Below are 26,038 nucleotides of genomic sequence, written 5' to 3'. Positions count from 1 at the left end.
GCACTGCCCCAGGAGGGCCTGCGGCTGCCTTCTGTCACTGGAGGGCTTTGTTCAACCCTCAGCTGTGGTGTGCTCCTGAGAACAACCAGCCAGGCCTTAAAGGTCTTGAATCCTGAAGTGGAAGAAACCCCATCCCGCTGCTCAGTGGCCATGGGGGTGTGTTTGTACCTGTCCGGGGAGCAGGGTGGAGGAAGGGGACTGGGTTTTGCCTCTGCCTTATTTCTGTCACTGATAAGATGGGCAGAGGCTACTGTGGGTGAGGGAAGTGGAAAGTTCTGTTCACTCCCACAATCCCTCCCTCTGCCAGGTGGGGTCAGGGGTCAGGACCCAGGAAGAAATGGATAATGGGTTAGCTGTTCCCACTCCTCCAAGACCACCCCTGTGAGCCCCCCCAACAGGTCTCAGATACTCACAGCTCTTCAATTTGGGAACAAGAGACTCATTGAAAACGAAGAACCCTTACACACACACACACGCACACACACACACACACACACACACACGTGCACAGGCACACACTGGGGTGATTTGGCAATGTCAGGCCCTTCTTGTTCCTGTTGTGCTTGTGTACACTGATAGCTGGGGAAATCGCTCGTTGTTTTTCTTTTAAAATCTTATTTTTGGGGTATAGGCTTTTGAGCCTCCTCTGTCTTCCTGGGCTGAACCACACCTGCTTTCTTTTCTCTGAGCTGATAAGAGAGGGCAGGAAGCATTCTGTGTTATGGGGCTTGGGGGCTGGGGCCTCCTGGGCTCACGGTAGGATGCAGGGGCCCTGGATGAGGCCTGGCCCTGAGTGGCCAGGGACCTTCCTGCAGCTGTAGCACATGCTCTGGCTGGGGGGGGGGGGGCTTGCACACATCATTCTGGCTGGGGGCTCCCATCTGGGGGCCTCTGCCAAGACTTGGAGGGACAGCATGCCCCTTACTCCTGTGTGCCACCTCCCAGCTCAGATCCACCAAAAGCATTTCTTCTTCACCTTCTTGGTTTTCCTCCGCAAGTCCTGTCTCTCGGGGACTAGGGCCTCTGCTGGAGACTTGGGGGGCAAAGGGGTCTCTTCAGCTGGCTCTGCGTGGCCCAGGCTCTGCAGAACTCTGTGGAATCTTCCCTCCTGCTGTCGAAAATCATACTCTACGCTGAAAGACATAAGGAGGTGGGGAGGAAAGTAAGTCCAGTAATCACAGTGGCTCAGCCCCGCCAGGTGCCCTGGTGTCGGAGGTGTGGGGATCGCAGGAGAAAGTTCTAGGTCTTTAGGGAATCTGTGTCACCTCTCTGAACCTCTGGTTCTTCCTGGGTGGAAATGGCCCTTGCAGAGTCTCCTTCCTCTTGCCCATCCATAGCCTGTGTGTATCTCAGAGCACACCCATCACTTGTGTCAGGCCAGCTCTCCCTACAGTCTGTAAGGAGCCACCACACCACAAAGCGGGGGTTCTAGAACTGGAGGAGGGCAGACGCTGGGCCTGTGAGAAGCGAGTCCCCGTGCTTGCTCTGGATTCACATGCCTAGGGACCAGGGGAGCTGGCCTGGGGACCGCTCACCCTGCTTGACCATGCTTCTCAGCCTCTCCACTGCTGCAAGAACCCAGCAGGAAAATAGAACCTTCTACACAGGCTGGGCAGGGGGCTCCACCTGCTGCTGTGGACACCTTTTTCTAGGAGTGACTTCTGGAGGTCTGAATGGGGCTGGGCCCAGCTCACAGAGGCCCTGAGCCTGGAGATGGCTTTGTTATCTGGTTTCACACCAGGGTCCTCGGTGAGAACCTGGCAGTGTGGGGATGGGAGATGATGAGAGGTCAGAAAACTGGTCCTGGCACCTCACTCGGCCAGGAGGAAACAGAGATGCTGCAGGGGGAAGATGAAAGAGCACTGGGAGGCAGAGTAGCTGTCTGAGGCCTTTCCACCCTGCCAGCCCACAAACGGCCATCATTAAAGGTCCCACCTGCCCGTCCACCCTCCCCAGGTCACCTCCCAGCACTGCCGAAAGGGGAAATCACCGCTTCCTCAGCAACAAATACAGCCCAATAGGGCCTTGTCCTTGAGCCAAAGAGACAGAAAGGCAGAGCTGGCTATGGAGCAGACGGGGGAGGCCGGGAAGGGTATCTCAGCACCCCACTTCCCTGTTCTTGATCATCGTCACCCAGGGTTCCTCCCCTGCCTTTCTGTCTCTGCTCCTCCCCAGTCTTCTCTGTGGAGGATAATCCTAGCAGGGTCCTGGTTTTCAAAGCAAAGCTACACAGCACATAGCCATGGGGCCTGAACCCCCAGTTTCAAGCAGCAGTCATGGTCACCTGCCGAAGGAGCACAGTTTCAGGTTGTCAACGGCAAGTGCGCAGAGAGCATGCAACCACGCCAGGCATTCAGCAGGCCACTCTGCAGATACTGACCGAACATCACCCTGTTCTGGGTGCCAAAGAAGGCATGGTGGGCAGAGGCACCCTGGGCCTGCCCACTGAGGGCCACACTCCCTTGTGAGTCACCTGGCTTGTCTGGGAGGAGGAGTTCTGTCTGCCCCGCCCATGCCTCTTTCTCCTTGGTGGAAATGGAAGGAGATTCAGAGACAGGGGAGGTGGGGGGGAGGCAGGGTGGTAGCGGAGGGGGAGGGGGAAGCATGCCTAGGACTTTCTGCACTGAAGCAGGGAAGGCAATGGGTTGCAGGCTCCAATTCCCACCTCCCTGAGACCTCGCATGGCTCAGCATTAACATGGCTCCTGAAACAGCCCTGCCTCATATGCTGCCAAGAGAAACCATCTTCACCATTTAGAACCAGATGGAGCCAAAGAGAATGGCCATCTCCTGCCTAGTCTAAAACTTGACATCCCATCCATCCCGCTTTCTCTCTGTTTGTCCATCCATCATTCATTCTTCTGTTTGTCCATTTACATCTCATTTATTCTTTCCTCCCATCCACCCATCCTTCTACCAGTCTTTCTATTCCTTTGTCCATCTATCGTCCACCCATCTATCCATCCTTCTATCCTTACACTCTTGGTTTATCCTTCCATCTATTCAATCTTCTTTCCTTCTACCTGTCCATTGGTCCATCCATCCATCCATCCCATCTACTAATCCTTCTCCCTGCTCTGAGTCTAACCCTGTGCTAGATTACACCGATGGACAGGCCTGGACTCCACCATGTGGCCCTGACTTCCCAGTATGAGGGGGAGTGATTCACCTAACTGTGGCTCCTTCTTTCTCTCAAGTATACCGCTTTTCCCAGTTAGTGTCCAGATATTCCTGCCATGGCATCTGAACACATGTATGTGCCATTAGCTGCTCTCCTGTACATGTGGCAGTCCTAACTCCAGCTACAGACAAACCACCCGAGTTTATCAAGATGTATAAATGCCCCAACACCTATTAGAAAAACATACTTCTGAGAGATGGCAGAAGGTACACACATTTGGCAGGCCTGGAAAGAAAAAGAGCCAGAAGATAAATGGTCTCAAGATACAGGGTAAAGTGGGACCTGGTAGAGAGGCGGGGACGGGACTGTCGGGCTGAGCCTGGGCTGAACCACGTACTGCTGGCTGGGCTTTCGGCTTTCCTCTCTTCCCTGGATCCAGCCCACCCTGGGGATGCAGTGGTCCTGTGGTGCAGTCACTCTTTGTGGACGTAGTCCCTGCCCTGGGAAAGGAGCATTCTCCCTGTTCCTTTTCACCACACACCTTTCTGTTTACCCCTCCCTGCATGGCATTCAGGGAAGAAAGCAGCATCTCTGCGTTTCTATGGAGACGCCACAGGGGTCACACTATCATCTCGGTTCTGAAAGCCCTACCCCACCCTGGCTACCCCCCAGGATTCCTGGTCTAAAGGGGACTGAAAGTGACTTCTAGTCAAGGCCAGCTAAGTCACTAGCAGAGGACGGAGAAGTCCTTGTGCTTTGGGAAGAAATTGATTAATGTTTTCTTTAAGCCAAAGCAATTTATTAACATAGAGGAAAGTTGTCACTTCTTTTTTTTCCACATTCAGCCTTTGACAAACTACTGTTTGGCTTCAGGGAGGAGGGGAAGTTCACCCCAGCTTTGGGTGGCAGCCTGCTTTGAGATGGAGAGGGGACTCTCTCCCTTCTGCACCTTTCATCTCAAGACTGGGCGCCAACCACGGGTACTGCGTTTGGCAGCCCCACAGAAAGAGAAGCCATTCCCAGCTTGGCCGGGACCCAAGTCGATCCTTGGTCGTGGCTGGAGGGGTGACAGTAGGTTCCTAGATCTGCGGGGTGCCAGGGAGGCACTTCCTGCTTCAAGAGCTGATCAGGGATTAAGAACTCCAGTGCCACTCCAGCCTTGTGCCCTCCGCTCCCCCAGCTCCTGACAAGCACCCACATTCTCTGTAGTCCAGATTCCGCACAGGTTCCCAGGGAGGAAGAGGAGTGTTGAGAACTTGGTTAATGCAGAGCCCAGAGGGCACTGATGGGGAGTCAAGACATTGTTGCACCTGGCGATTCAGGGCTGAGGCATCTGCGGAGATCTAGAGAGGCCAGGAAGGTGGGCTCACCCCCGAGGATGAGTGGACCTGGGGCCCACAGTTCAGGGCCATTCTTCACACGTAGAGCCACATGCCGGGAGCACGGCACAGCGATATCACCAAACCATCAAGGTGCTGGTCCTCACGCTAAGACAGAAGCTGATGGTGTTTTTCTAGGTAGTTAGAAACGGCAAGAGCTCCACCATGGCTTTTCTGGTCAAGGAAGGCAACCAAGAGAGCCAGGCTCCAGATGCAGGGCCCTGGCTTGGCATGTGGGAGCTGGGTGAGGGGTAAAGGGTACAGAAGTTTATATAGAAAAAGAAGTTAAAAGAAACCCCATATTTTTACATGACAGCTTGAATTTTGCAAAGGCAGGTCCAGTCTGCATCTTCAGTTTGTTCTTGGCATATGCCAGAAAGTAGGGGTTTTATGCCCATGTGAAATATCAATGACAATCTGATCAAACCCAGCACAATATGCCATGTGTCACATGGCCGAGGCGGTGGGCCATGGTCTCTCGCAGGTCTAAGAGCTGGCAGATTGGGTGTCTGGCAAGGGAGCTTCAGGGCAGTCCTCTTCTGGCCTGCAGTAGAGAGGTCTAGAAAATCTCCGGAGTCACTTCTGAAGGGTCACCAGTCTCATTTGTGAGGATTCTAGCACCTTGACCTAAGGGTCTTCGAGGCCCCACTTCCCATCTGCTGTGGCATGACAGGGAGAGCATTAGCATTTGATGGATTAGATTTTCTGGGAGGCAAACGCTCGGCTCCCAGCACCTGCTTCTATGCAGAAAGGGGCTCAGATGTCCTCGCCCAGGGCCCGGAGCCCCCAGGACCCTGTACTACAGAGAGAGGGCAAGAGGAGGCCCAGCAAGGATGCAAAGTGACTTTGGTAGGCAGCCATGATGGTCATCAGGGTGCCGGTGGCTGTCATCTGTGGATGGGAACCAGGTAGGGCATACATCTCATATCCTCTCACAACATCATGAATCAGTCCCTGGGCAGCAGATGAGAGGGATGTCCTCCTCGTGTCAGAGCTGGACTGCAAAAGGCATGGTGGTAGGGTGGTGACAACAGCCGGGCACTGATACTGACCCATGGCCCACTGTGGGACCAGACCAGGCAGCGCTGCATGGGGCCGCGTGCTGCATGGGGCCGCGTGCCTGTGGCCAGCTGACGGTGCTCTTTCCTGCTTACAGCGCAGCCTTGACGAGGAGGGAGAAAAGATGCCCCCACTTGAAGGCAGCTCTGTCAGAGCCCTCTGGAGTCCTAGGTCTGGGCGAGGCTCCAGGGGCCCCGGACACACCATTCCCAGTAGGCAGAGCTTCATAGAACATTTCATAATGGTGACAAGCCACCCCTGGCCCTAGTACCCCAACAAGCCGGCCTTGTGGCCTCTCCATGAAGACAGAATGACTTCAGATTCCTCTCTGCACCAGGGCATGGACCAGGCACACCACAGATCTAATGGTTCACCACAGATCTAATGACCTCCTTCAAGTCTTTTCTTGTTCGCTTTGTTTTGTTTTGAGGTACTAGGGACCTATCACAGGGCCTCACACTTGCTAGACCAGGGCTGCACCGCTTGAGTCGTGGCTTCTAGCCCTTGTTTCTTTAATTTTTTTTTCCCACAAGGATTCTCGTGCTTTCTCCCTATAACTGTGATCTTCCTCTACCTGCTGGGACTGCAGGTGTATACCACCATGCCTGCTGCATGCTTTTCTTTCTGTTTTGTTGTTGTTGTTGTTGTTTTAAAGCATTTGACTAAAGAATGAGCTGCAGGAGTTAATGGATCCAATGACATAATGTGATTGCTGTCCTCTGAGGAAGGTGGCTCTGAGGATCAATTATGGCCTGGAAAAGCAGGAGTGTTGTTGTGGCTGTCCCACTTCCAGTACAATCTGCCAGGGCCAGGGCCCCTAAAACTTGCTTCTACTGACCAGTTCGCTCCCTATTTTTAGAAGATGATTTTGAGCCTCTGGGCCTGCAGTCATTTCTATTCGTAAACACATCTCTTCTCTCTCTTCTGGGCATCTGTCTGCCTCTGGGTCCAGTCTACCAGCCACATGAGCAGCAGAGCCTGGCTGTGTAAGTCTTTGTTGATGAGCGCCATCTGTGAAAGAAATCCATGGCTCTGTGAGAAGAGCAGGAAGCCCTGAGGGAGGGCTGTGCAGTGGCCCACGCCTGCAGTCCCAGAGCTTGGAGGCAGAGGGTAGAACTGTGAGAGTGGGGCCAGCTCAGGCTGCACAGGCAGACCCTGCCTGACTCACCAAGGAGAAGGAGGAGAGGACAGGAAAGGCTCCCGGAAGAAGGACCAAGCTATGGGGCGTCACTTGTTTGTGTCTTGGACAATTGCACCTGACCTTGAGACTTCATGAGCTGGGAACCACAACCCCACCATATTTTAGGGTCTTGGCGAGTCTGAAGTGAGACGATATGCCTACAGCATCTGGCAAAATGCCTGGCACCGCGTCTGGGTCAACAAATGGTAATGGCCCATTCTCTGTGAACTTGACACAGAAATAGAAGTCAGATCATTGCAAGCCCTACTTGTTATTCCTGTGGCCTTCTCAGCTGGCTCCATTTCATATTTATGGCACGTTTCAGCCTCTTTAGCTATTAATGCGGTTAAAGTAGGCTTCACTTTTTATTGCAGATAAATTGCTGATGCTGTAAATCCTACTCCATTCCCCTTCCACTGGGGAGAACAGGAAAAGGAGAAGGGCCCTCAAGAGAGGCAAGGAACAGAGATGAGAAACTCTCTTAGATCTTAACCCATTGGGGTTCAGAAGAATCTCCACCTGTGTCCAAACAGTACTCCAATTTTGCAGCCATTGTTGAAGCCATGCTAGTGGCCTACTGTTCCAGGCATGTGAGGTGTTGATGTGAGGTTATGTTCAGTCCACACTAGACCCAGTGGGAACTGAGCGTGACCCACAGTGATGAGAAAGCGTGATGCTGCTGCATGGTGCTTAGCTAGTTCTGCTGCATGATTCTCGGCTATTTTTCTCTGCAGACCTCTCTGCTGGCCAGAGCAAGCATCATGTCTGGAAGGCACTGGTTCCTGCTGGGAGCCGAGCACCATAAGCAGACAAAAGGGAAAAAATACTAAATAATTTAAGTGGAAAGTTGGTTGCTAGATCCAGAGGTCTGAGGGCTTGTTGTAACTTCTAGAGAAATGTCTCTGGTTAGGCATCGGACAAAGCCCAAATCCAACAACCATAGAGCTAAAGTATAGAAAAAATATCAAGGACGGGCTGGTAGGCCATTTTGGCTAGAAGATTCAGGATAAAGAATGTGGGTGCACAGAGTTCCAGCAGTGTGTCTCCTTTGCAAGTTCTGCAACTTTCTTCTCATTTGGTGCAGAAGAATTGTAACCGCTTTAGCTATAATCCTGGCAGTAAGGAGAGCCAACTTGCGTTCTGGAGTTCCAGGAGGTGGGCGTATGGGTGAAAGGGTCTCCCTTGGCGTTTAGCCTTATCCCTATTCCTTGCTGCCTGGGGCAGCCTGCCCTCCAGCATGGGGCTCTCCACCCCTGTTGGGTGCCATGGCTCCTTCAGAGTCTACCCAAGGACAGCGTCCAGCATTTGGGGAACAGAGTGGGCTTTAATTGCTCTTAGCAAACTTCTCACAAGGAGAAATGTCAGCCCGGATTGCCAATTAGTCCTGATCTCAGATGAAGCCCAGGGAGGAGCCAGAGGGAAGGCTTCCAACAGAGCCCCGAGCAATGCATGGTGGGAGAGAGAGGGAGGGGTGGGGGAGGCAGGCGTGGAGAGGAGAGGGAGGGGGAGAGAGCATCGTTTTCTTTTTGGAAATGAGGCACCAGAAGATGCACTTACTCCAAAAACAAGCCTCTCCCCGTTCTCTCTCTTTTTTTGCCTCTCTTTTAAACATAAGAAACAGTTCTTTAAAATAAGCCATGTTCTGCACCACTTATCATACTTACAAGTTAAAGGCATTAAAATGAACGTATTCCAACTGGCTGCAGCACTGGCCTTTCGCCATAGACCTGAGTGAGACCTGCTCTCTCTTCGCAAAGAACTCTGACATGCAAGCAAGCGTTAGGAAGGTCTGGAGAAGCTCTAGCCCCTAACACAGAATCCCCCTCCAGGTAATTGAAATGGATTTGAAAGGAGAATGCATTTCTCACTAAGCAATTCAGTGCTATTTAATCTTGAGTGCCAGTCTCCTTCTGTATGCTTTGGATTAAGGCACAACAGAGGGGGAAGTAAGTAAGAAAGGATCCAGAGTCTGGAACGGGCTTAGGGTTTAGAGTCCCGTACTCCCTTCTTTCTTGGAATTCAGCATCAGAAAATACCAATGAATAGAAACTCTCCAGGCACCAGTGGCTCACACTTATAATCCTGGCTACCCAGAAGGCCAAGATGGAGGACCAGGGTTCCAAGCCAGCCAGGGCAGGAAGAGTCCCAGAGACCCTGGCCTCCAGTTAATCACAAAAAGCCAGACATGGTACTGTGGTTCAAGTGGCAGAGTGCTAGCCTTCAGTAAAAGAAGTCAGGGACAACACCTAGGCAGATTGAAGCCCCGGGATGGGGACAGACATGAGCACACACTCAGCAGAGTCTAGGAAGGCCACAAGGCCCGGGCACACTGGTTTGGGTGCTGCACTCCCTGGTGACAAATGACCTCTGGGACCCGAGCATGAAGGAGGTGAGGGCCCGGTGAGTGTGTGCAGGTACCACGACCCCGTGTGTGGGCAGGGGCGCAGCACAGCCCCAGCTGGTGGGACCTGTGGGTAAAACCACTCAGCCAACCTTACGTGTGGCTAGCTTCTCAGCCGGCGTTCCAGGGCACCAGGCCCAGGAGCCCCCATCAGGCAGGCAGCCTGTTGCACACAGTGACGCACCCAGAGCCATCCATCATTGTCATCAGGGAGGGGGCGCAGATTCCCCAGCCGGAGGAAGGGAACTTCACTTCACTTGCCCGCTGACTCCCAAGATCTGACTTCCCAGGACATGCGATACAAGCATGAAGTCATTTGAAACGTTTAAAAAAATGACACTCTCATCTTTCTCTCGATTGCTACAATGGGACGCTGCCCTGATCCTCTTCCTTTGCATGGCTTTAGATACAAGAATACACATACTGTCTGGCAGTGAATGGCAATGAGGGCTGCGTTCAAAACGTATGTGGTCCTTGAGGAGGGAGGTACATGTGAGGCCGTGCCATGCCACCGACATGTCATGTTTGGAAGTAAGTGGCTGAGGAGACGAATGTCCTCAGACTTTGTAGACAGCCACAGTTTAACCAAATATTGTCACTTTCAATCCCGCTGGGAATAGCAAAATGTCAGAACCACTCAGCCCCACTGGGTTGTCTAATTAAAAGGCTGGTGCTTTTCAAATGAGGAAACTCAGAGGACAGGAATGGCTTGCCGGAGGCCAGGCCACTTGGCCTTTTTACTTACATAAGCCAAATCACTTTCTGGTCATAGAAAAATCCATCATCTGGCTATTTGAAGAGAGTCTGTCTGTAACTTTAAGGGAGGTTAGTTAAATTGATTCTTCCTGCTTAGGATAAGGAATTTTTTTGTTGTTGTTCTCCTGGCTTTTCATCCTCCTTGTGATTAAGAAATCTACTTAAGATAGAAGACATAAACATAAGAAGCAGAAAAGGTGAAAGGCAAGGATTGGTGACTGTGTGCTTCATTCTCAAGGTGGGCTTGCACAGGGTTTGCGTTGGTGAAGGATCTTCTGGAATTGGTGGGAGGGGATGTCAGGTGGTCTGTGGCTCTTCATGCAAAGAGACTCTAAACACCACACCTCACCTGCTCCCAGGTGCCTGGGTGGGGACTATCTCAGCATGCTGGCCAAGAGCTCCAGAAATGTCTAGGAGAAGATCGGGGCAACTCAGGTCTCAGGCCCTGGGCTGCTATTCTCACTGGAAAGACAAAGGCAGCTCAGAAAGCAAAACTCTGCCCTTTGGTCAAATAGAGTTATATGGATCCCTTGAATGGCTTTCTCTTGAGCATTGGCAGCAGCAAGCTTGTGGGTTTGCACGCATGTGTGCAAACCAGAGGCATTCATGCACTGAGCAGGGTAGTGGAGCAGAGAGATCTGGATGTGAGTCCTGACCCTGGCCCCACTGCTCTCAAGGAAGCAGCCACACGAGCTGAGAACTGCCTGGGCTTCCCCTGAAAGTCGCCAGGCCCTGTGGAGGACAAGGGCCCTGGCTGCAGCTAGAGCCGCATGTTCACGTTTTGTGGCCCATTGCCTCGTTCTTTACCTCTCAGGCAGAGGCGCTCTTGCCTCTTTGTTGTAGGGGAACTGCTAGAGTGTTGGTAGCTGGCCACGCTTCCCTTCCCTGCAGTGCAGGAGGGACAGGGCAGGGCCAGGGCGGGGCGTGGGTGGGCAGGCATGGGCAGGGCAGGGCCAGGTACCTGTAGATGATGCAGGCCGTGTTCTGGCAGGTGCGGCAGTTGTTGATGTCTTGGCCAGTTCGATAGAAGTTGCGCCTGCAAGACAGAGCATTTGCTGAGTGACTCTGGCAGTGTACATGCCAGCCCTCACTCTCCTCTCCCGTCCTCTCTCAGCCCAGAGTCCGCCGCACCCTCTGGCTACCCGGCCCTTGGCAGCAAGGAAGGGAGCAAAGGCAGGTTTCAAACATAATGGCCCCTTGCCCCTGCCTTTCCTAACCATCCTGTGAGGTGAGGGATGTTGCAGACAGCAGGAGGGCGCTGGTAGAACCCTACCTCTGCCATTCAGTGCCTTACCTGGGGCGTAGTCCCAGAATCCTCTAGGCTAAGGCACTGTAGATTCAGATCCTGAGCCACCACAGCCAACCCAATTCTGTTCTCTCCCACCCTGGTGGACCAAGGGGAGCCTCTGCTTCCTCTGGGTACATGGAGGGGGTCACAGTGCCAGAAATCACCTCTGCACCCTCCCGCCCGGCACTGGGTCCTCTGGGAGACTGTGATGACATCTCCTACTTTGTGGACCTGTCATCTAATTTCCTCATCACGAGGTGGCCATGGAAGGCAAAGGGACAGGGACCAAGCATCACCACCATCCCCTGTGACAGCACAAGGCAGGCACAGGCAGCACCAGTCCCTCTGAAGGCACATCAGGGGCCGGTAGTCGCCCCTCCTCTCTACCCACCCTCAAATCACCTCGCAGAAGGGTCTTCATTGGTCCTGGAGCTCCCTTCCCCCTCTCCAGCCCGTGGCCACCAGGCAGCATAACTCATGAGCTATCAGAGCCTAGGACGGTCGGACACTCGCTCGGGTGACCCCAAGGGAGGCCTGCCACGGGTTATGGGCCTCAGGCATTTGGATCTGCCCCCTCCTGAAATCCTGTGTTCTAACTCTGCCCTGGGAAATGACCAGTATTCACTATGTATATATTTTTAGATCCTTACCCTTCAGTGAGCGCGTGCGCCTTTTCTAGGTCTTGAATGACGTTAAGGAGGATTTTGATTTTCTCCTGGTTGGAGTGTAGAGACTCCTCCACCGACTGCAGCCGGCCCTGGAGCTCACCCAGCTCCACCTTTGCCAGGTGGATGTGGCTTGCACCACTCCTCTTTCCCTTGCATTGAGCTCCAGAGCCATTCCTGGGACAGCTAGGGTGCTCTGGGGTATCTGGCTGGCCGGGGCTCCTGGCCACTGTCTCCTGACATGCAGAAGCAGACTTGGCTGTGTTGCTACTTTTGGGTGACACCAAGTCTTGGTGGTCACCAGACACAGAACAGTCTGAGGCTCTCCTGGGATGGGCTGGCTGGCTGTGGAGGCCCAGTGCAGGGCAGCCATGAGTCCTTGGGGGTGAGGGGACGCATGCTTTATTCAGCTGAGATGATGGGGGGCCAGGGGATTTGTCACAGGAGTTGTCTTTGGATAAAAGGAATTCAGGGTGGTGTCTCCCTGTGCCCAGGGTGTGGCTGGCACTGCTGGTGGCATCAAAGCAGGAGGGAGATCTTCCCGAGTCCAGTGTAGGCATCTTCCTCTCATCACCCGGACACATGTCAACCACAGGGGTCACCAAGCCGTCTGGGCTAAGGGAAGACTCCCTGGCTTTCCAGGATGGACTGTGATAAATATCATCGGGGACCTGAGTGGCGGCCGTCGCCTTCTCTGAAGCCCTCCAAGTCCCAGCTTGCAAGCAGATGCTAACGGGTCCGTTACTCTGAGCCAGGGACACACTGGGGAGGAAGGGGTGGGGCAGTTTGATCCTTCGAGGCCCATCCTCTAGACACTGGGCCAGCTTTAGGTAGGTGAGGCCAGGGGCCACCATGTCCTGTTCGGAGAGGCTGCCGTTGACCTGGATGGCACTTGAGGACGCAGTGGGCATTTCTACCAGGGACTTGCTGGCTGTGAGTTTCTTCCTTTTGAAAACTGGAAAATGCTTCCTGAGATTCGGGGAGGTTTGGATGGCGATGTTTCTGAATCCCCCTGCCTTCTGGGACCGGGGGAAGGACAGGGAGCAGGTGGAAGGGTGATGGTGCCTAGAGGCTTGGGTCTTCCCCATGACAGTGGGATCTCCAGGAGCTGGGCTGTCCACCTCGCACAGGCTGGTGGCGCCATCTTCCTTGAAGCGTACCTGTTGGGATTTGCTCCTGCGGTGGTGAGATGGTTTCACAGGCTCTACTGACTCTAGACTGCTCCTCTTGAGGAGTGCAGGCCTCACTTTCATGCTTTGCTGGGCCATTGAGCCTCCGTGGGAAGGAAGCAGAACCATGAACTTGTGCCAGGCACATTGCCCTTAGGTCTTTAGAGCAGCATCTAGTGATGGCAACTCAGCCAAGGACAACTTCCATGCTGGATGGGGCTGCCCTCTGTTCTCAGGGCAGCAATCCCTGTTGGCCATTCCAGCCTGGGGATGCACTGAGGTGGCCTGGTGGGTAAATGGTTAGTCTGTCTCAGTCACAACCACTTAGATACAACAGTGAGGTGTGTGAACTATGGAACATCTGGTCTACCAAGAGGGCTGGTGGGTGGTTTAGTTCTGGTCTCCGAAGAAGAATGGTGTCTTGAACAGAAAAGCAAGCAAAAGTACCATTTGGAGGGCAGCACTAGGCTTCTAGTATGATTCCACAAAGACCCTGTTAGGTGTAGAAAGCAGAGCATTGACTTCTGGCATGAAACTATGGGTGCTTAAGCACAACCTCTTGCCCAGGCCAGTCAACAGGCGGGGAAGAGGGAGGCTCGGAAAGGTTCTCAGGAGACAGCCCACCCCTGAACACCAGTCACACAGTGCTCCTTGAGGATCATTTGTTCTGGTCACTGAGTAGAGGCATTGAGGGGTTGGAAGGTTGGGTCTTCTATAGAGGTATCTGAGCTGAAGTTAACTCGTGAGCCTGGTGAGCCACGTCCAATGCCCCTGAGGTGCTGAGCTGAGAGGAGCCTTCCCTTGGTCTCTGGGGCCCGGAGCTGAGGTCAGACAGACTGTCTTTTCAAGCAGGCATGGAGAACCTGAAAAGGAAGAGACCCTCAGTCCCAACCTCCATGTTGAGTGACAGTGTTGAGGACTCAGTCCTTCAGTCCTCAGCCCTCCCCTCTGGTCTCCTGGTGAGCTAGGAAGCTTTTGAATGTAGAGATTTTATGCCAACTACCTGCCCATCTTGTCCAGACCCCAGGGCCAGCCCCTCCCCCTGGGCCAGCCCTTGGCAGCCAGTGCCTCTCCCTATGTAAGTCTCCAGTGCCCCTTCCTGAAAGAGCCTTTGCAGTGACTCTCTTCTACCTGTCTCTGTCGCCATCTCTGGACACATCAGGGCTTTTACATACACGCCTCCCATGCTCTATGGCTGTCACTCACCCGTCAGTCATTTCCATAGGTATTGATGCAGTGCACGTCCTATCCCTGCAGCGTGCTTACCTGACACCCTGTGATCTCCAGCCTGACCCTGGCTTGCTGGCGGCCACCCCCAGCCTGCCTCCTGGCTGTGGCTACCGAGTGAGCGCTTGTTGGAAGTGTGGGTGGCTGGGAGAAGGCAGGCATTGGGGAGGAGAGGCGAGCTCCGGTGGGGTGGCTGCCCCAGGGCCCTGCAGTGGTGAGACAGCCTGAGGTGTCCTCCCTGTCTCCTATGGGACAACTGCACCATTTCCCCTCACGTCTCCATCTTTATTGCTTTCCCAGAGGTAAATGTACACGAGAGTCTTGGAGGAGTGTGTTCCTTATAACACGAAGAGCCATCATTTATTGAGCACTTACTTTTTTTTTTTTTTTTTTACCACGCCGAGGGCTTTCCACACACTAATCACAACAACTTGCGATTACTGGCTCCCAGCGGATGGTACAGGTGCTGGTCTGAGCGCAGTGCCAGTCCCAACTCTGCCACTGATCACCCTGTGCCTGCAGGGAGAGGGAAATCGCCGGTGCCATGTAGAAGCACAGAGAGAGGAAGTCATGTGCCTAGAGACGCCCAGCTAATGGAACCCCCCGCGGGCCCCCAAAATATGGTGTCCCTGTGTGTGTGTGTGTGTGTGTGTGTGTGTGTGTACTGGTGCATGAACTCACCACCTTGGGTTGGGCTTTTGTTGGGCTTTTTCTTTCACAGTTGGCACTCTTTTACTCTTCTACCTCCCGACTCAGCTTCTTGCTGGTGAATTGGAGAAGTGAGTCTCTCAGGCTTGTCTTCCCAGGCTGGTTTTGAACTCTGATCCTCAGCTCTCATCCTCTGAGTAGCTTGGATGACAGGCCTGGTCTGCTGGTGCCCAGCTCAGAACCTGTGCTCCTAAAGCCCTCATCACACCATCGTTACCCTGGCACAGCTGATCCTGATGGGAGAACTGCAAAGCATCCAGAGCTCTGTCAGACTGATGTGAGAACAGGCACAAGGTGGATGGGAGAGCCTGGTGGAGGTGCTGGCATCTGCATTCCGGTGCCTGCAGTCCTACTGTGCACGAGGGATGATGGGTTTGCACACCCTTCGCTTAGCTGGGCAGTGGAGGAAGTTTCACATCACAGTTCCACGCCCCACCATCCTTCCCCACTCTTGTCTAGTTAGGCTGGGACCCAGTCAAGTTCGATCCTGTGGTTGTCTCGGTTGTTTGTAAATACTTAGGGTGATTCATAAGATTGTAAGTCATTTTCTTTTGATGTGTGAGCCTTGGAGCAGTTGTCTGATTCTCTCCTCGGAAGACATTCCTGGGTCAGAATGGCATGCGCACACGTTGTGTGCCTTGGTTGTTACTGCAGGAGCACTGTGCCTGTGGGAAAGCTCTGCTGCTCTCGCCTGCCCTGCACTGCAGAAGACTTCCCTGTTTAGATGAAGGCATACTCTTCCTTGTTCTCATCATGGATTTAAGTGTGGGTGTTTTCTTATGTCTATATTGGCGGCACACTCCATTTAATAAGAGGATTGGTACACACCTCTAAGCCCATTTACACTAGGTGGAAGGACTGAGGTCTTATGTTGAATCTACCTGAAAAATAGATCCAGAAAGGAGTGGGGCTATGGCTCAAGTAGTAGAGCACCTGCCTGGCAAACTGAGGCCCTGGGTTCAAGCGCTAGTATCACCACCCTAAGGGGAGAATGTAGAGTTGACACTGAAGAAGTGACTCATCAGGCTAGCAGGAGCAATGTATCCTTCCTCTGGGCGGGCTGGGGTGTTTAGGGAATCCAGGACTTTCACTTTGAAGGAACGGCTGATTTTTGTTCCAACTCCTCTCCCGTGGCCCTGCGGCCATTGCAGGAACCTCTGGAAGCCCCTCCCCCTCCCGGGCTCCCAGCTGCCCACTAATCGATAGGGTGTTTCCTGGCTGAGGTGGTTAGAGCTTAATATCAATGCCAGAGACCAGAGTCGTTCCCCAGGGAGAGCCCAGCAGCTTTCTCACGTGGGTGGCTGCGAACTAGTGCCCACTTTGTGCATTCTCGTCTGTCCTTCCCGGCTTGTTGACTTGCTGAGCACTGGTCACGTGGGCCTTCCCCCCCCCTCCCCCCCGAGCCTCTGACAACATCAAGTGTCCACAGGTCATTCCAGAGAGACAGCAAGCTGTGGTGTGGTCACAAACTCCTATCTGCTCACTATGGACCAGCCTCGTGAGATCACACAGGGCTGTTGTGAAGATCCAGCAAGATATACAAGTGGTTAGTGAGGTCAGGGCGGGGCCCGGAAGGTCGTCAGGAAGGACCCAGCAGCACATGGTGCTGCAAGTCCCCAGCAGGCTCCCCTGGGAACAGAGGCCATGAGGCTGTGACCTGTGAGGCTGTGACAGGGTGACACAGACTGCCCTGGGGGGATTATCACAGAATCAACCAATGCTGACCTTTCCTTTGCTACGTGTATTTCTTTTAAGAGTGGGGAGGGATCTCGCTGTGTGGCAGAGGCTGGCCTCTGGTGAAACCTGCTGTCTCTGTCGGGGGAAGAGGGCAGCCAGCCTGTCTCCATCTCCTGGGAACCCAGGTCCCCCTGCAGGTCCACGTCTGCCCCTGGCTGTCCTGTCCTGCAGGTCGTCCCCTCTGTGATGCGTGGGCTCGGCCACATCTTCCCATGTGAAGGATCCTCGCTGTCTGCACCCTGCTCAAGTTTTCAAACCATTTCTGCCTCTCCACGGAGTCCCCCCGGATGGAGGCTCATCACCCCACTTTCCCAACAGGAAAATAAAGTACAGAGGAAAGACTGGATGGCAGGGGTGCGGATGGGCAGGCCCTGAAAAACCCGCAAAAGTCGGCTAGAGCAGGGCTCGGGGCTGCGGGACACTGGACATGGAGGCAGGCGCTGGCCCCCCAGTGGGGTTTAGGGGACCCCTGCTATAGACACAGTCCTCGTGGCCCCTGGCCAGGGACAGTGCAGGAACCCGAGCTCTGCAGTGTGCCCTCGGGCAGGCGTGAAGCTTTTCCACTGCTGGATCCCTGCCCACGCTGCGGAGTCTCACAAGGGGAAGCCGGGGTGGGGGGAGAGTTTATGGTCTGATCTAATCGTAGTGGAGCAGAGCAGCCAGCAGCAGACGCAGAGCCTCAGGGCTCCCTGCCACCAGTCCTTCCTGAGAGAGTGAGTGATGAGGACGGCCCACGAGCAGGCATTCTCTCAGCCCAGGGCGATCACTACCCATTCCTGTGTTTACCAAGGTGCCTCTAGCACCTGGCCTCAGGCCATATTGGGGACAAAACCCCAGATGTGGCATCTTTGTTGCGAACTCTACAGAATCTCAAGTAACAGTAAGAGCAGCCAGGCATGGTGGCTTATGCCTGCCATTCCAGCTATGGAGGGAGTGTAAAAGGTGGTTCACAGTCCAGGCTGGCCCAGGAGCAAACTGATTTAGAAAGTAATGAAAGCAAGCCGGGCGCCAGTGGCTCACACCTGTCATCCTAGCTACTCAGGAGGCTGAGATCTGAGGATCCTGGTTCAAAGCCAGCCCAGGCAGGAAGTCTGTGATTAACTACCAGAAAGCCAGAAGTGACACTGTGGCTCAAGCAGTAGAGTGCTAGCCTTAAACTGAAGAGCTCAGGGACAGCTCCCAGGCCCAGAGTTCAAGCCCCATGACTGATCCCTACCCCTCCCCCCCAAAAATGTAATGAGAGCAAAAAGAATTAGAGGCGTGTGTCAAATGGCATAGTGCCTGCCTACCAAACATGAGGCCATGAGTTCAAATCCCAGGATCTCCAAAGGAAATAGAACACACACGCACACACACACACACACACACACACACACACACACACACCCCACATCTCTGACTTGGGGCTACAGTTCTCTAGGGCCCTGGCATTGATTGAGGGACCCGGGTAGCTCTCTGGCGTTGTCCTGCCTGCTTCCTCTTGTCTGTAACGCCCTTCCTCATCTTCCCCCAGGGGAACCTCAGCCCATCTGGGACACCTGCTCTCTGCCAGTAGCGTTGGCAGCACACTCTGTCTCCCACGCTTGTCCCAGGGCAGCAAGGACTCCTGCCTCTTACTTGGGCTGTGTGTTTGTCTGGGAATGGGGGTGTCACAGACAAGGAGCCATTTCCCTCCTCTTCCCCTTTCTGCTTTCCTCCCTTCTTCAGATCACAGGAGGTGATGAGCTATAGCCAGCCGGGCACTGCCCAGCTCCAAGCCCACTTTTTACTCTCCGGAGTAGGGGAGGAGAAAGGCCCTGGGCTGGGGGACACCTACCCTGGGTACACAGCCACCCACTCCTGCCTGAGTCTCCTCTTCCCTGGCTGGGAGAGAAGCCACTGGAAACCTTCATCCTGGCTTCCTGGCAGGAGACCATGTTCTCTGATATCCTCATGCCCCTGGCCGCCTCCCTCTGCACCCCATGGTGTACCCAAGGTCCCCAGAAAAGTGGGGCCTCCCCCCCGCTCTCCCGGCAGGAACCTCCCCTCACAGCTCCCTGAGCCCCAGTGCTATTCTGCCATAGCATGCTTGCTGGGCGGCCCAGGTCGAGGGCCGTGGTGGTGACCTCAGTTTCCCCATTTGGCTTCAGCACCACTGTGTCTGGCACACTGTAGGCAAAGGAGGCCTCTCCCTCCTTCCCTGCCTCCCGGCCTGGCTGGTGTCCCCACTCACCCTGCCCTTGTCTTGCTGGGCAAGGACCTGATGCCGCCACCCAATCTCCCCCAGGGCTTTTGGCTGCCAGCCCTGCTGAGGGGGCTGGGGTTCTGTCCTGAGCGTGGGCCTGGCTCCGAGCGGGCGCGTGGAAGGTCAGCCAAGCTCACCCTGCCTGGAGGATGCAGGCCGTACGACCCACGGCAGTGTGGGGTGTTAGAGCCTCTGTGGGCCGCCATCCTGCCTGCTGCCTTCCCTGATGTTGCCAACTCCCCCCTCCAGCCGCATTCTGTAGGAGGAAGAGGTGGCTGGCCTCTGATCCCTGAAGACCCACAGCAAATGTTTTAAAGAAGGTGTTATTCTTGCCTTTTTTCTGGTCTCAGATTCCTCGGGGGCGGGGGGGGGGACACTTGAGTCATGGCTCTCTAATTAATGCTCTCAGGCATCTGCCCCAACCACTTACTAATAGCTATCGACTTGCGCGTATGTCATCTCAGCCACCAAGATGACCAGATTTGCACACAATTTCCTCTTTTTTTCCCCATTAGGGGTTCCTAACACTGAAACTATAGTGCCCTTCTCCCTCCCTCCCTCCCTCCCTCCTCCCTCCCCCATCTGGTATAGTTTAGTATGCCCCCTCACCCCACTGTGTGTCCCCTTGTGTCAGGTGAGCGGCACCTTCGAGTTATCCACTCTGAAGGAGGTGGACAGGAAGGAACAGGAGGAGGCAGCCGACCCTGAGCCAGGCCTGGCACTGTGAGGCCCTGGGCTGGGCCCTCCCTCATCTGTGGCAGAGACAGGAAGTGCCTCCAACAGAGGGCCTGGCAGGGGCTGGGGGTCGGGGAGGGTTCTGGTGGCTGCATGAGAGGGTGCAGTGTACCCTTCATCCGAGGGGAAGCGCACATCCCCCCTCCCACGGGACCTTGGCATCTGTGAGGCACTGGGGAGGGGGCAGGTGACGTGGAAGAATGGCTGGGGGCTGGGTGAGGATCTGGCTGCCTGCGCCCGTCCTCAGAAGCTGCTCTCAGCGTCTCAGAGCTGAGCCAGGCATTACATTTATGAAGCAAAGTGTCAAATCTCCCCACTTTGGGCTGTAATTAGGTTAAGCGTATTGTCTCCCCGGTCCACCACAGCGAAACAGAAGCTGTGATTAGCTCCATTACATGCTTCTGGTGACTAAAGTGATAAAAATCAGCTCACTGCGATTTACTATGTAGAACTTGAGACTTAAAGTCAGAGGTTCTGCGGAGAGAAGATGCCAGGGAGACACTGGGTGGTAAGGAGAATTGTTTCAGGAGGTTCAGGGAAAACCCAGCCTGGAATTGAGTTTTACAAAAGAGCAGACACAACTGCCTGGCTTACCATGGCTAGCACATATATACATCTATATTATATTGTGTATTTAAGACCCTGGAGAGTTTCTCGAGTCCTGCGAACTCGAGCGCCTTCAGGGGAATGTCAGAGTGTGTCATTTGCCTATGGTCACGGGAAGTCCGGGCCTGGTACAATCACATCAATGGCTTCTTTGGAAAAAGTTAGAACTTCTTGTCAAACATCCCCACTTTTAAGTGTTGGTCCTTGACTTTTAAAAACTTAACCGATTCCTGGGATAAGGTCCACGTCCTCGGGTGCCCAAAGGAGCTTGTAGAGTCTTCCCGCGGCCGGATGAACATTTGCAGTCTCTTCATCTGTACTTCTGAGCTGGGCTTTATGTTTACCGTGGATCCTTTGGTAGCAACTAGATGTGTTAGGGCATGTTCAATAGCTATTTAACAGCTGTTCCATTTGCAAATATGATCTCGAGTCCTCACACCCGGAGACAGATGTGTGCTCCGAGAATACACATCTCCATGCTGTGTGCTTCAAGACCGATCCGTGGGTCAGACCTTGGTTTTGTGAATCATCCGCACAGTATGAGATGGATTGAGATGGATTGAGGAGGGTAGAGAACGTGGGACTTCAACCTGCTGGGGAAGAATTGCCTCAAGTCACAGGGCCCTGGGTGGCAACAGAAAGGGTTTCTTTCCTTCTCTCCTTCCTTCTCTCCTTCCTTCTCTCCTTCCTTCCTTCCTTCCTTCCTTCCTTCCTTCCTTCCTTCCTTCCTTCCTTCCTCCTTCCCTCCTTCCTCCTTCCTTCCTCCTTGCTTCCTGGCTCCCTTGCTTTGTTATATGTGAATGTGGTGCTAGCTCTTGCTGAGCAGGTCTGCTTCCTCTTGACCTCTTGACCACGCCTCCAGCCTGGAAGGAGTTTTTGTTACGTGAATGCCCACAGGAGTTCTGCAGGAGCACGCTCACCCTGTCTTACAGATGAAGCAAATAAAGCTGAGCAGTGTATGGGCCATCTAAATAGCAGAGGACTCAAGCAAGTCCCCTGTCCCCTCTAGCCGTCTGGCTCCTGTGCTCAGCGCGAGCACATAGCACATATGAGAACACGATGATAAGAACTTCCGTTTCATCCAGAGCCAAGCTCACCTTGAGCCCATGTGCTTCCAGGCTGGTGGACATCTGGATTTCAGACGTCCCGGATGGCCGGCGTGGCCCGGCAGTCATGGGATCTCCCACATGGGGTGCAAGCTGGGCACCCCAGGCCCTCTCGGCCGATCTCAGGTCCCTGCCTTGCTCAGCGAGCGAGGGCCCACTGGCGCAGAATAACTGAGATGCTGCTTAGCGTTTGCAGTCCATGTCAGGGAAGCCAGGCTGACCCACGCCTATGGCCCCACGTCCTCCTGGCCTCCGTGGCTTCTGGGGGTCTCAATGCCGAGCACTTGAAGCTGTCCACAGAGGGAAGCCGCCAGCCGGGTGCAGAACTGCCAGATGGCACGAAATACGTGAAAAAAACAATCATTTTCCTTCGTTCCTTGGAATGACAAGCAGGCAAGGTCACGACAATGACATTTAAAATTGCATCTCAAGACAGTTCCATGGCAAACGCCCCACTGCCGCACCGTTGATTTATTGCTTACTCCTTTAACTTTAAAAAAAAAGATCAGCAGATTGATCGCTGTGCCTGTGGTGGGAGACGCGGCTTCCCGCTCCTCCGGCCTGATTCATAACACATCATCGCGGACCTGCTTTCTGGTCTCCCCAGCGCCCCCGGGCTCTGCCCTGGCAGCCATCGCGTGAGGGAGTAAGATGGGTGCCCTGTTCACACCAGGGCCTGGGAAGTCCCCAAGTCCCTGAAACCATCTACTTCAGCTTCAGCCACAGAGCGGGGGGTCCTGGGGGGGCTCTGGGGGGCCTGGGGTCATGTGGACTTGGGGCTCTGAACTTGTCCAGAGAAGCTTCTGGCATGAGGCCAACCGCGCCATCGCTGGTTCTCCACCCAGCCTGGGGTAACTGCTCACCCTCGGAATCTCTTTGATTAAGGCTCATTCTAGCCCCCCCGTCGTGGGGTGCAGGTCACCTGGAGGCTAGAAGGACCCGCAGAACCCCCCCCCCACACACACACCATACGGCTCACACACTTGCCGACAAGCAGCCAAATCTCAGTGATCTGATTTCGTGGCTGGGTTTGCTGCTCCATTAGTGTTTTTAGTTCATGTTACACCACACACACACACACACACACACACACACACACACACACACACACACACACACACACATTGGCCCTAGTCTGTTAATTTAACAGGTCAGGTGTGTGCACTGTTTACAAATGGGGAAATCAGAGAGATTATGACTAATTTAGGAGCAGCCGCATTCCTCTCTCCAGTCTCGCTGAGGCTATGAGGTGTATATGGCTCATCTCGAGCCCAGGGATGGGCCTCCGAGCACCTTCTCTCCTCTCCCCTCCCCTCCCGTCCCCTCCCTTCCCCTCTCCTCCCCTCCCCTCCCTTCCTCTCCCCTCTCCTCTCCTCTCCTCTCCTCCCCTCCCCTCCCCTCCCCTCCCCTCCCCTCCCCTCCCCTCTCTTCTCCTCTCCTCTTCTCTTTCCTTTCTGTGCCCTGCTGGCAGTGCAGCCTTCAGAACCTAGAGCTCTTTCTCTAGACCAGGGGTCATTTCATGTGCCCGGTGACATTTGTCTACATCTGGTTTTCACCAGCCAGCGAGGGCTCCTGTGGGACAATGCAAGGTAAAACCCTTTCAGCAATGATTCTTTATGAGGGCATGGTGTATTTGGGGTCTGATCTCACAGGTGTGGCTGGATGTCTGTCAAGGGGCACACTATCAGTCGCCCATAATTACACCAGAAGCTGGTGCCACATAAAAGGCAGAGGAGGTGGCCAGACCATCCTGGTGGCCCCAGAGAAGGCTGACTGCTGGCTGGCACACTCGCAGGCATTCAGACCCCGGACAGGGCCTGTGGTCTTCACCCCTGCAACCCTGGCAGTCCACGCCAGGCCCTGATGCCAAGCCCCCACAACATGGCATCTTTCAAGAGATTGAAGGACAAACAGAAGGAGAATGCCAGGATATGTAAGAGTGGGGTGCAGGGTGGAGGGTCCCCTGCAGTGGGTGGCCTTTGCATCAGCAGAGGCAATGACAACCCAGCCCACGTTCCTCAGGGCCACGTGAGGGCTGCGGCTGTGGTGAACCACTGCTCCCATGCCCAGAGGCTGGGAGGGAGTTGCCTGTCCACTATCATTCTAACATCTTGGTGGCTTTGCTCGTCTCCATTTTGTTTGACTACCTGGAGAACTGAGTTAAAGGACAGAGAGACAGAGCCGGGGCTTGAGCAGGAAATCCCCTGCAGGTGTTCATTATCCGCGTGTATGTTGAACATGTAAAAGAAAACCTTTCCCGTGCACGTCCCAGCTCTTTTTAAACCGACAAGGGCCAAGGATCAGTGTTCCACCCAACAGCCTACATATGCAAGGCGCTGATAAATTAGTACAAGCCCAGGATTCCATCCCTGAGCAAATCTGATTAGAGAATACAATTTGGTTTGGAAAACTATTAGAGCAAATCCTCGCTCCGAAACAATTTTATGTCCAGATCTGTGAGCCCCGCCAGAGCAGAGGCGCTGGGAGCGCTTTCTTCCTCGTTTTCTCAAGTTTATATTCAAATGTCATCTGAGACTCACCGGGCAGACCGAAGCTGGGCCAGGCAGAAATTGAGAAGTCTAAATGGACCCGCAGACCCCCATCTCCTGGGGTTTACCCCACAGGCTGATATGCAAAGCGCTGAACTTCTGAGACCAAAGTTCTCCAAGAAAGTGGGTTTCACCAGGCATTCCCTGCAAGCAGCCTGCCCCTCAGCAGAACGAAGAATCTGCATGGACCCCGAGCCTGGGACCCTGGCCGACACCCACCCACATAGACCAGCTGCCAGAGGGACCCTCTCTCAGGGTCAGGCTGTATTCCCATCTTTCCTACTTGTCTCTCTGTGGAAACTTCTAGGAACCTGGCTGTCCGGTCCAAGGGACTTAGGAGCAACAACAGCATGGTGGACTATTTGGGTGACTTCCAGTGCCTCAGTTTCCCTGGCTGGGAGGGGTAAGAGCGCCATAGAACAAATGCCAGCTGGTCTCTCCTGGCTCCCGGGTTGGAGGTGGGTATTGAGTGGGGGCTGGAACTATGGCAGGACAGTGCAGGGTGAAGGGACTTCCCGACTCTCAAAACTGGGACCAGGTGGAGTTTGAGCCGGCAGGAAAGAAGCGTGCCCCTCTACAAGTAAGGCATGTCAGATTGGCGTGAACGGGAGGCAGCTCTTCCCTTCATTCCCTCCATGCCTTAAAAAGTAGCCCTTGAAGGCTTAAAGCTGTCCTGTTCCACTGGCTTTGGACAGCCTATAGCAGTTTCTCTGGATGTCTTTAAAACCCCAGACATCCTCCGTGCCCCTTGGCTAGGGAGAGCATGCACCTTGGCTTGCCGGGGACGGCTTCCATTTCTGCCTGTGGTAGTACCGATGTCAGTCATGGTGCTCTGGTTTGAAGGCTACACAGCACTCTGCCACCAGCCCCATGATAGCAGAGTAAGTGCTTGACCTAGAAAAGAGTCCCCACGCGCTCCCTGTGCTCCAGCAGGCCACCGGAACCCCGAGGCTGGCAGGACAACCCATTAGATGCATGGCAGGTGGGAACTGGAGTGTCACCCCAGGAGGTATTGGGGTACAGTGACATAGCCGACAGAGCGACAGGTCCTGAATAGGAGACATCTCCCAGGAACCTGGAGGGGAAGGAAACCACGTGCTTTCGGGATTCCGCCTGTGGTCTGTGGAGAGACCCCTGAGGGGACACCCATCAGACTCAGGACAGGAACCGAGGCGGGCAGCTGATGATGGCAGACGAGTGGTGGCCAAAGACAACCACAGTACTCAGCCTTCTCCCACCATCCTCTCTGTCTACTCTCCCGGAGTTGACCTGGTAGTTTTAATGTTATTTAAACCTTAAGACAATGTTCCAGGAGTGACGGTGCATGGCCGGTTGGTTTTGTAGGGGGTAAACATCCACTTTCTAGGGTCACACTGGTGTAGGGACAGTGGCAGCCCCACGAGCGTGTCCTGACCGGACAGCGATGACGTGCAAGGTCCACGCAGATTTATTACGTGGACTCAGCTCCTTGGAAACCCAGCCCTGCCTTCCCAAACTGATAAGGGGCTGGTGCCACCCCTCCCCGTGCCCCGCTGGCAGTCCCTGCACTGGCCCTTGGTGACCTGCCATGTGCTGGGGTCTGGGCGTTCACTCTGCAGCATGTGGCAGTAAGACGGATACTGATGGCTTGCGGAGCTGGTGGGCGAATGGGAGTGAGGACCGGCCGGCAGACCTGGCAGGCCTGGGATTACAGCTACCGTGGGGTCCCCGGCCTTGCTCAGGCCCACGGCGTGCTCATGGCCACCTTTCTCCCAGGGAGTCTTTGGGCTCCAGTGCACGAGGCCAGGGTAGGGGTCACAGGGAGCAGGGGCCACGTCCCTCCTTCCTGGAGATTTCACGCTGAGATGAGACGCGGAGGTCAGAGCTGACATGGTGGCATCTTCCTGCCTTCCCGGTCTCCTCACGCAGCAGACAGCTGCAGGTTTGCTGTAGTCATTCGTGCTCCACCTTGCGACGAGCACCGTCCAGGCTGCTGGGTTTAGAACCAGTGCTTCCCAGGAATCGTGTCCTGTCAGGCCCACGCATTGTCGAGCTCTCGGGGTTTGCCTCTGAGCAGGACACGGAGCTGCGTGGAAGCCAGGCGGCTGGACCTAGAACCTCATCATGACACCACACTCACAATTACGCAA

General features: G+C 54.5%; 2 protein-coding genes across 2 annotated transcripts in view; one reads left to right on the top strand and one right to left on the bottom strand.

Moving 5' to 3' along the window:
• The window catches only part of Dock2 (dedicator of cytokinesis 2), a 145,190-nt gene that overhangs the window by 63,157 nt on the left and 55,995 nt on the right, over positions 1–26,038 (top strand).
• On the bottom strand, positions 931–13,119 carry Insyn2b (inhibitory synaptic factor family member 2B). The gene is made up of 3 exons (XM_090320774.1): positions 11,834–13,119; positions 10,857–10,931; positions 931–1,133 (listed from the first exon to the last, which is right to left on the bottom strand). Exons 1-3 carry the CDS (start codon positions 13,114–13,116, stop codon positions 947–949), a joined length of 1,545 nt encoding a protein of 514 aa, XP_090176900.1. The 5' UTR covers positions 13,117–13,119; the 3' UTR covers positions 931–946.

Source organism: Megascapheus bottae, chromosome 29, assembly GCF_031878675.1.
Source record: "Megascapheus bottae isolate mThoBot1 chromosome 29, mThoBot2.hap1, whole genome shotgun sequence".
Classification (NCBI taxonomy): domain Eukaryota; kingdom Metazoa; phylum Chordata; class Mammalia; order Rodentia; family Geomyidae; genus Megascapheus; species Megascapheus bottae.
Note: the sequence above shows the minus strand (reverse complement) of the source record. Positions and strands in the feature narration are given on the sequence as shown.

What these genes read in the sequence shown, in the direction of transcription:
- Insyn2b (XM_090320774.1), bottom strand. Translation starts at nt 13,116, where the DNA reads ATGGCCCAGCAAAGCATGAAAGTGAGGCCTGCACTCCTCAAGAGGAGC. An exon ending in GCGCACGCGCTCACTGAAGG is followed by an intron (nt 10,932 to 11,833) that starts GTAAGGATCTAA and finishes TCTGTCTTGCAG; the next exon opens with GCGCAACTTCTATCGAACTG. An exon ending in ACGGCCTGCATCATCTACAG is followed by an intron (nt 1,134 to 10,856) that starts GTACCTGGCCCT and finishes TATGTCTTTCAG; the next exon opens with CGTAGAGTATGATTTTCGAC.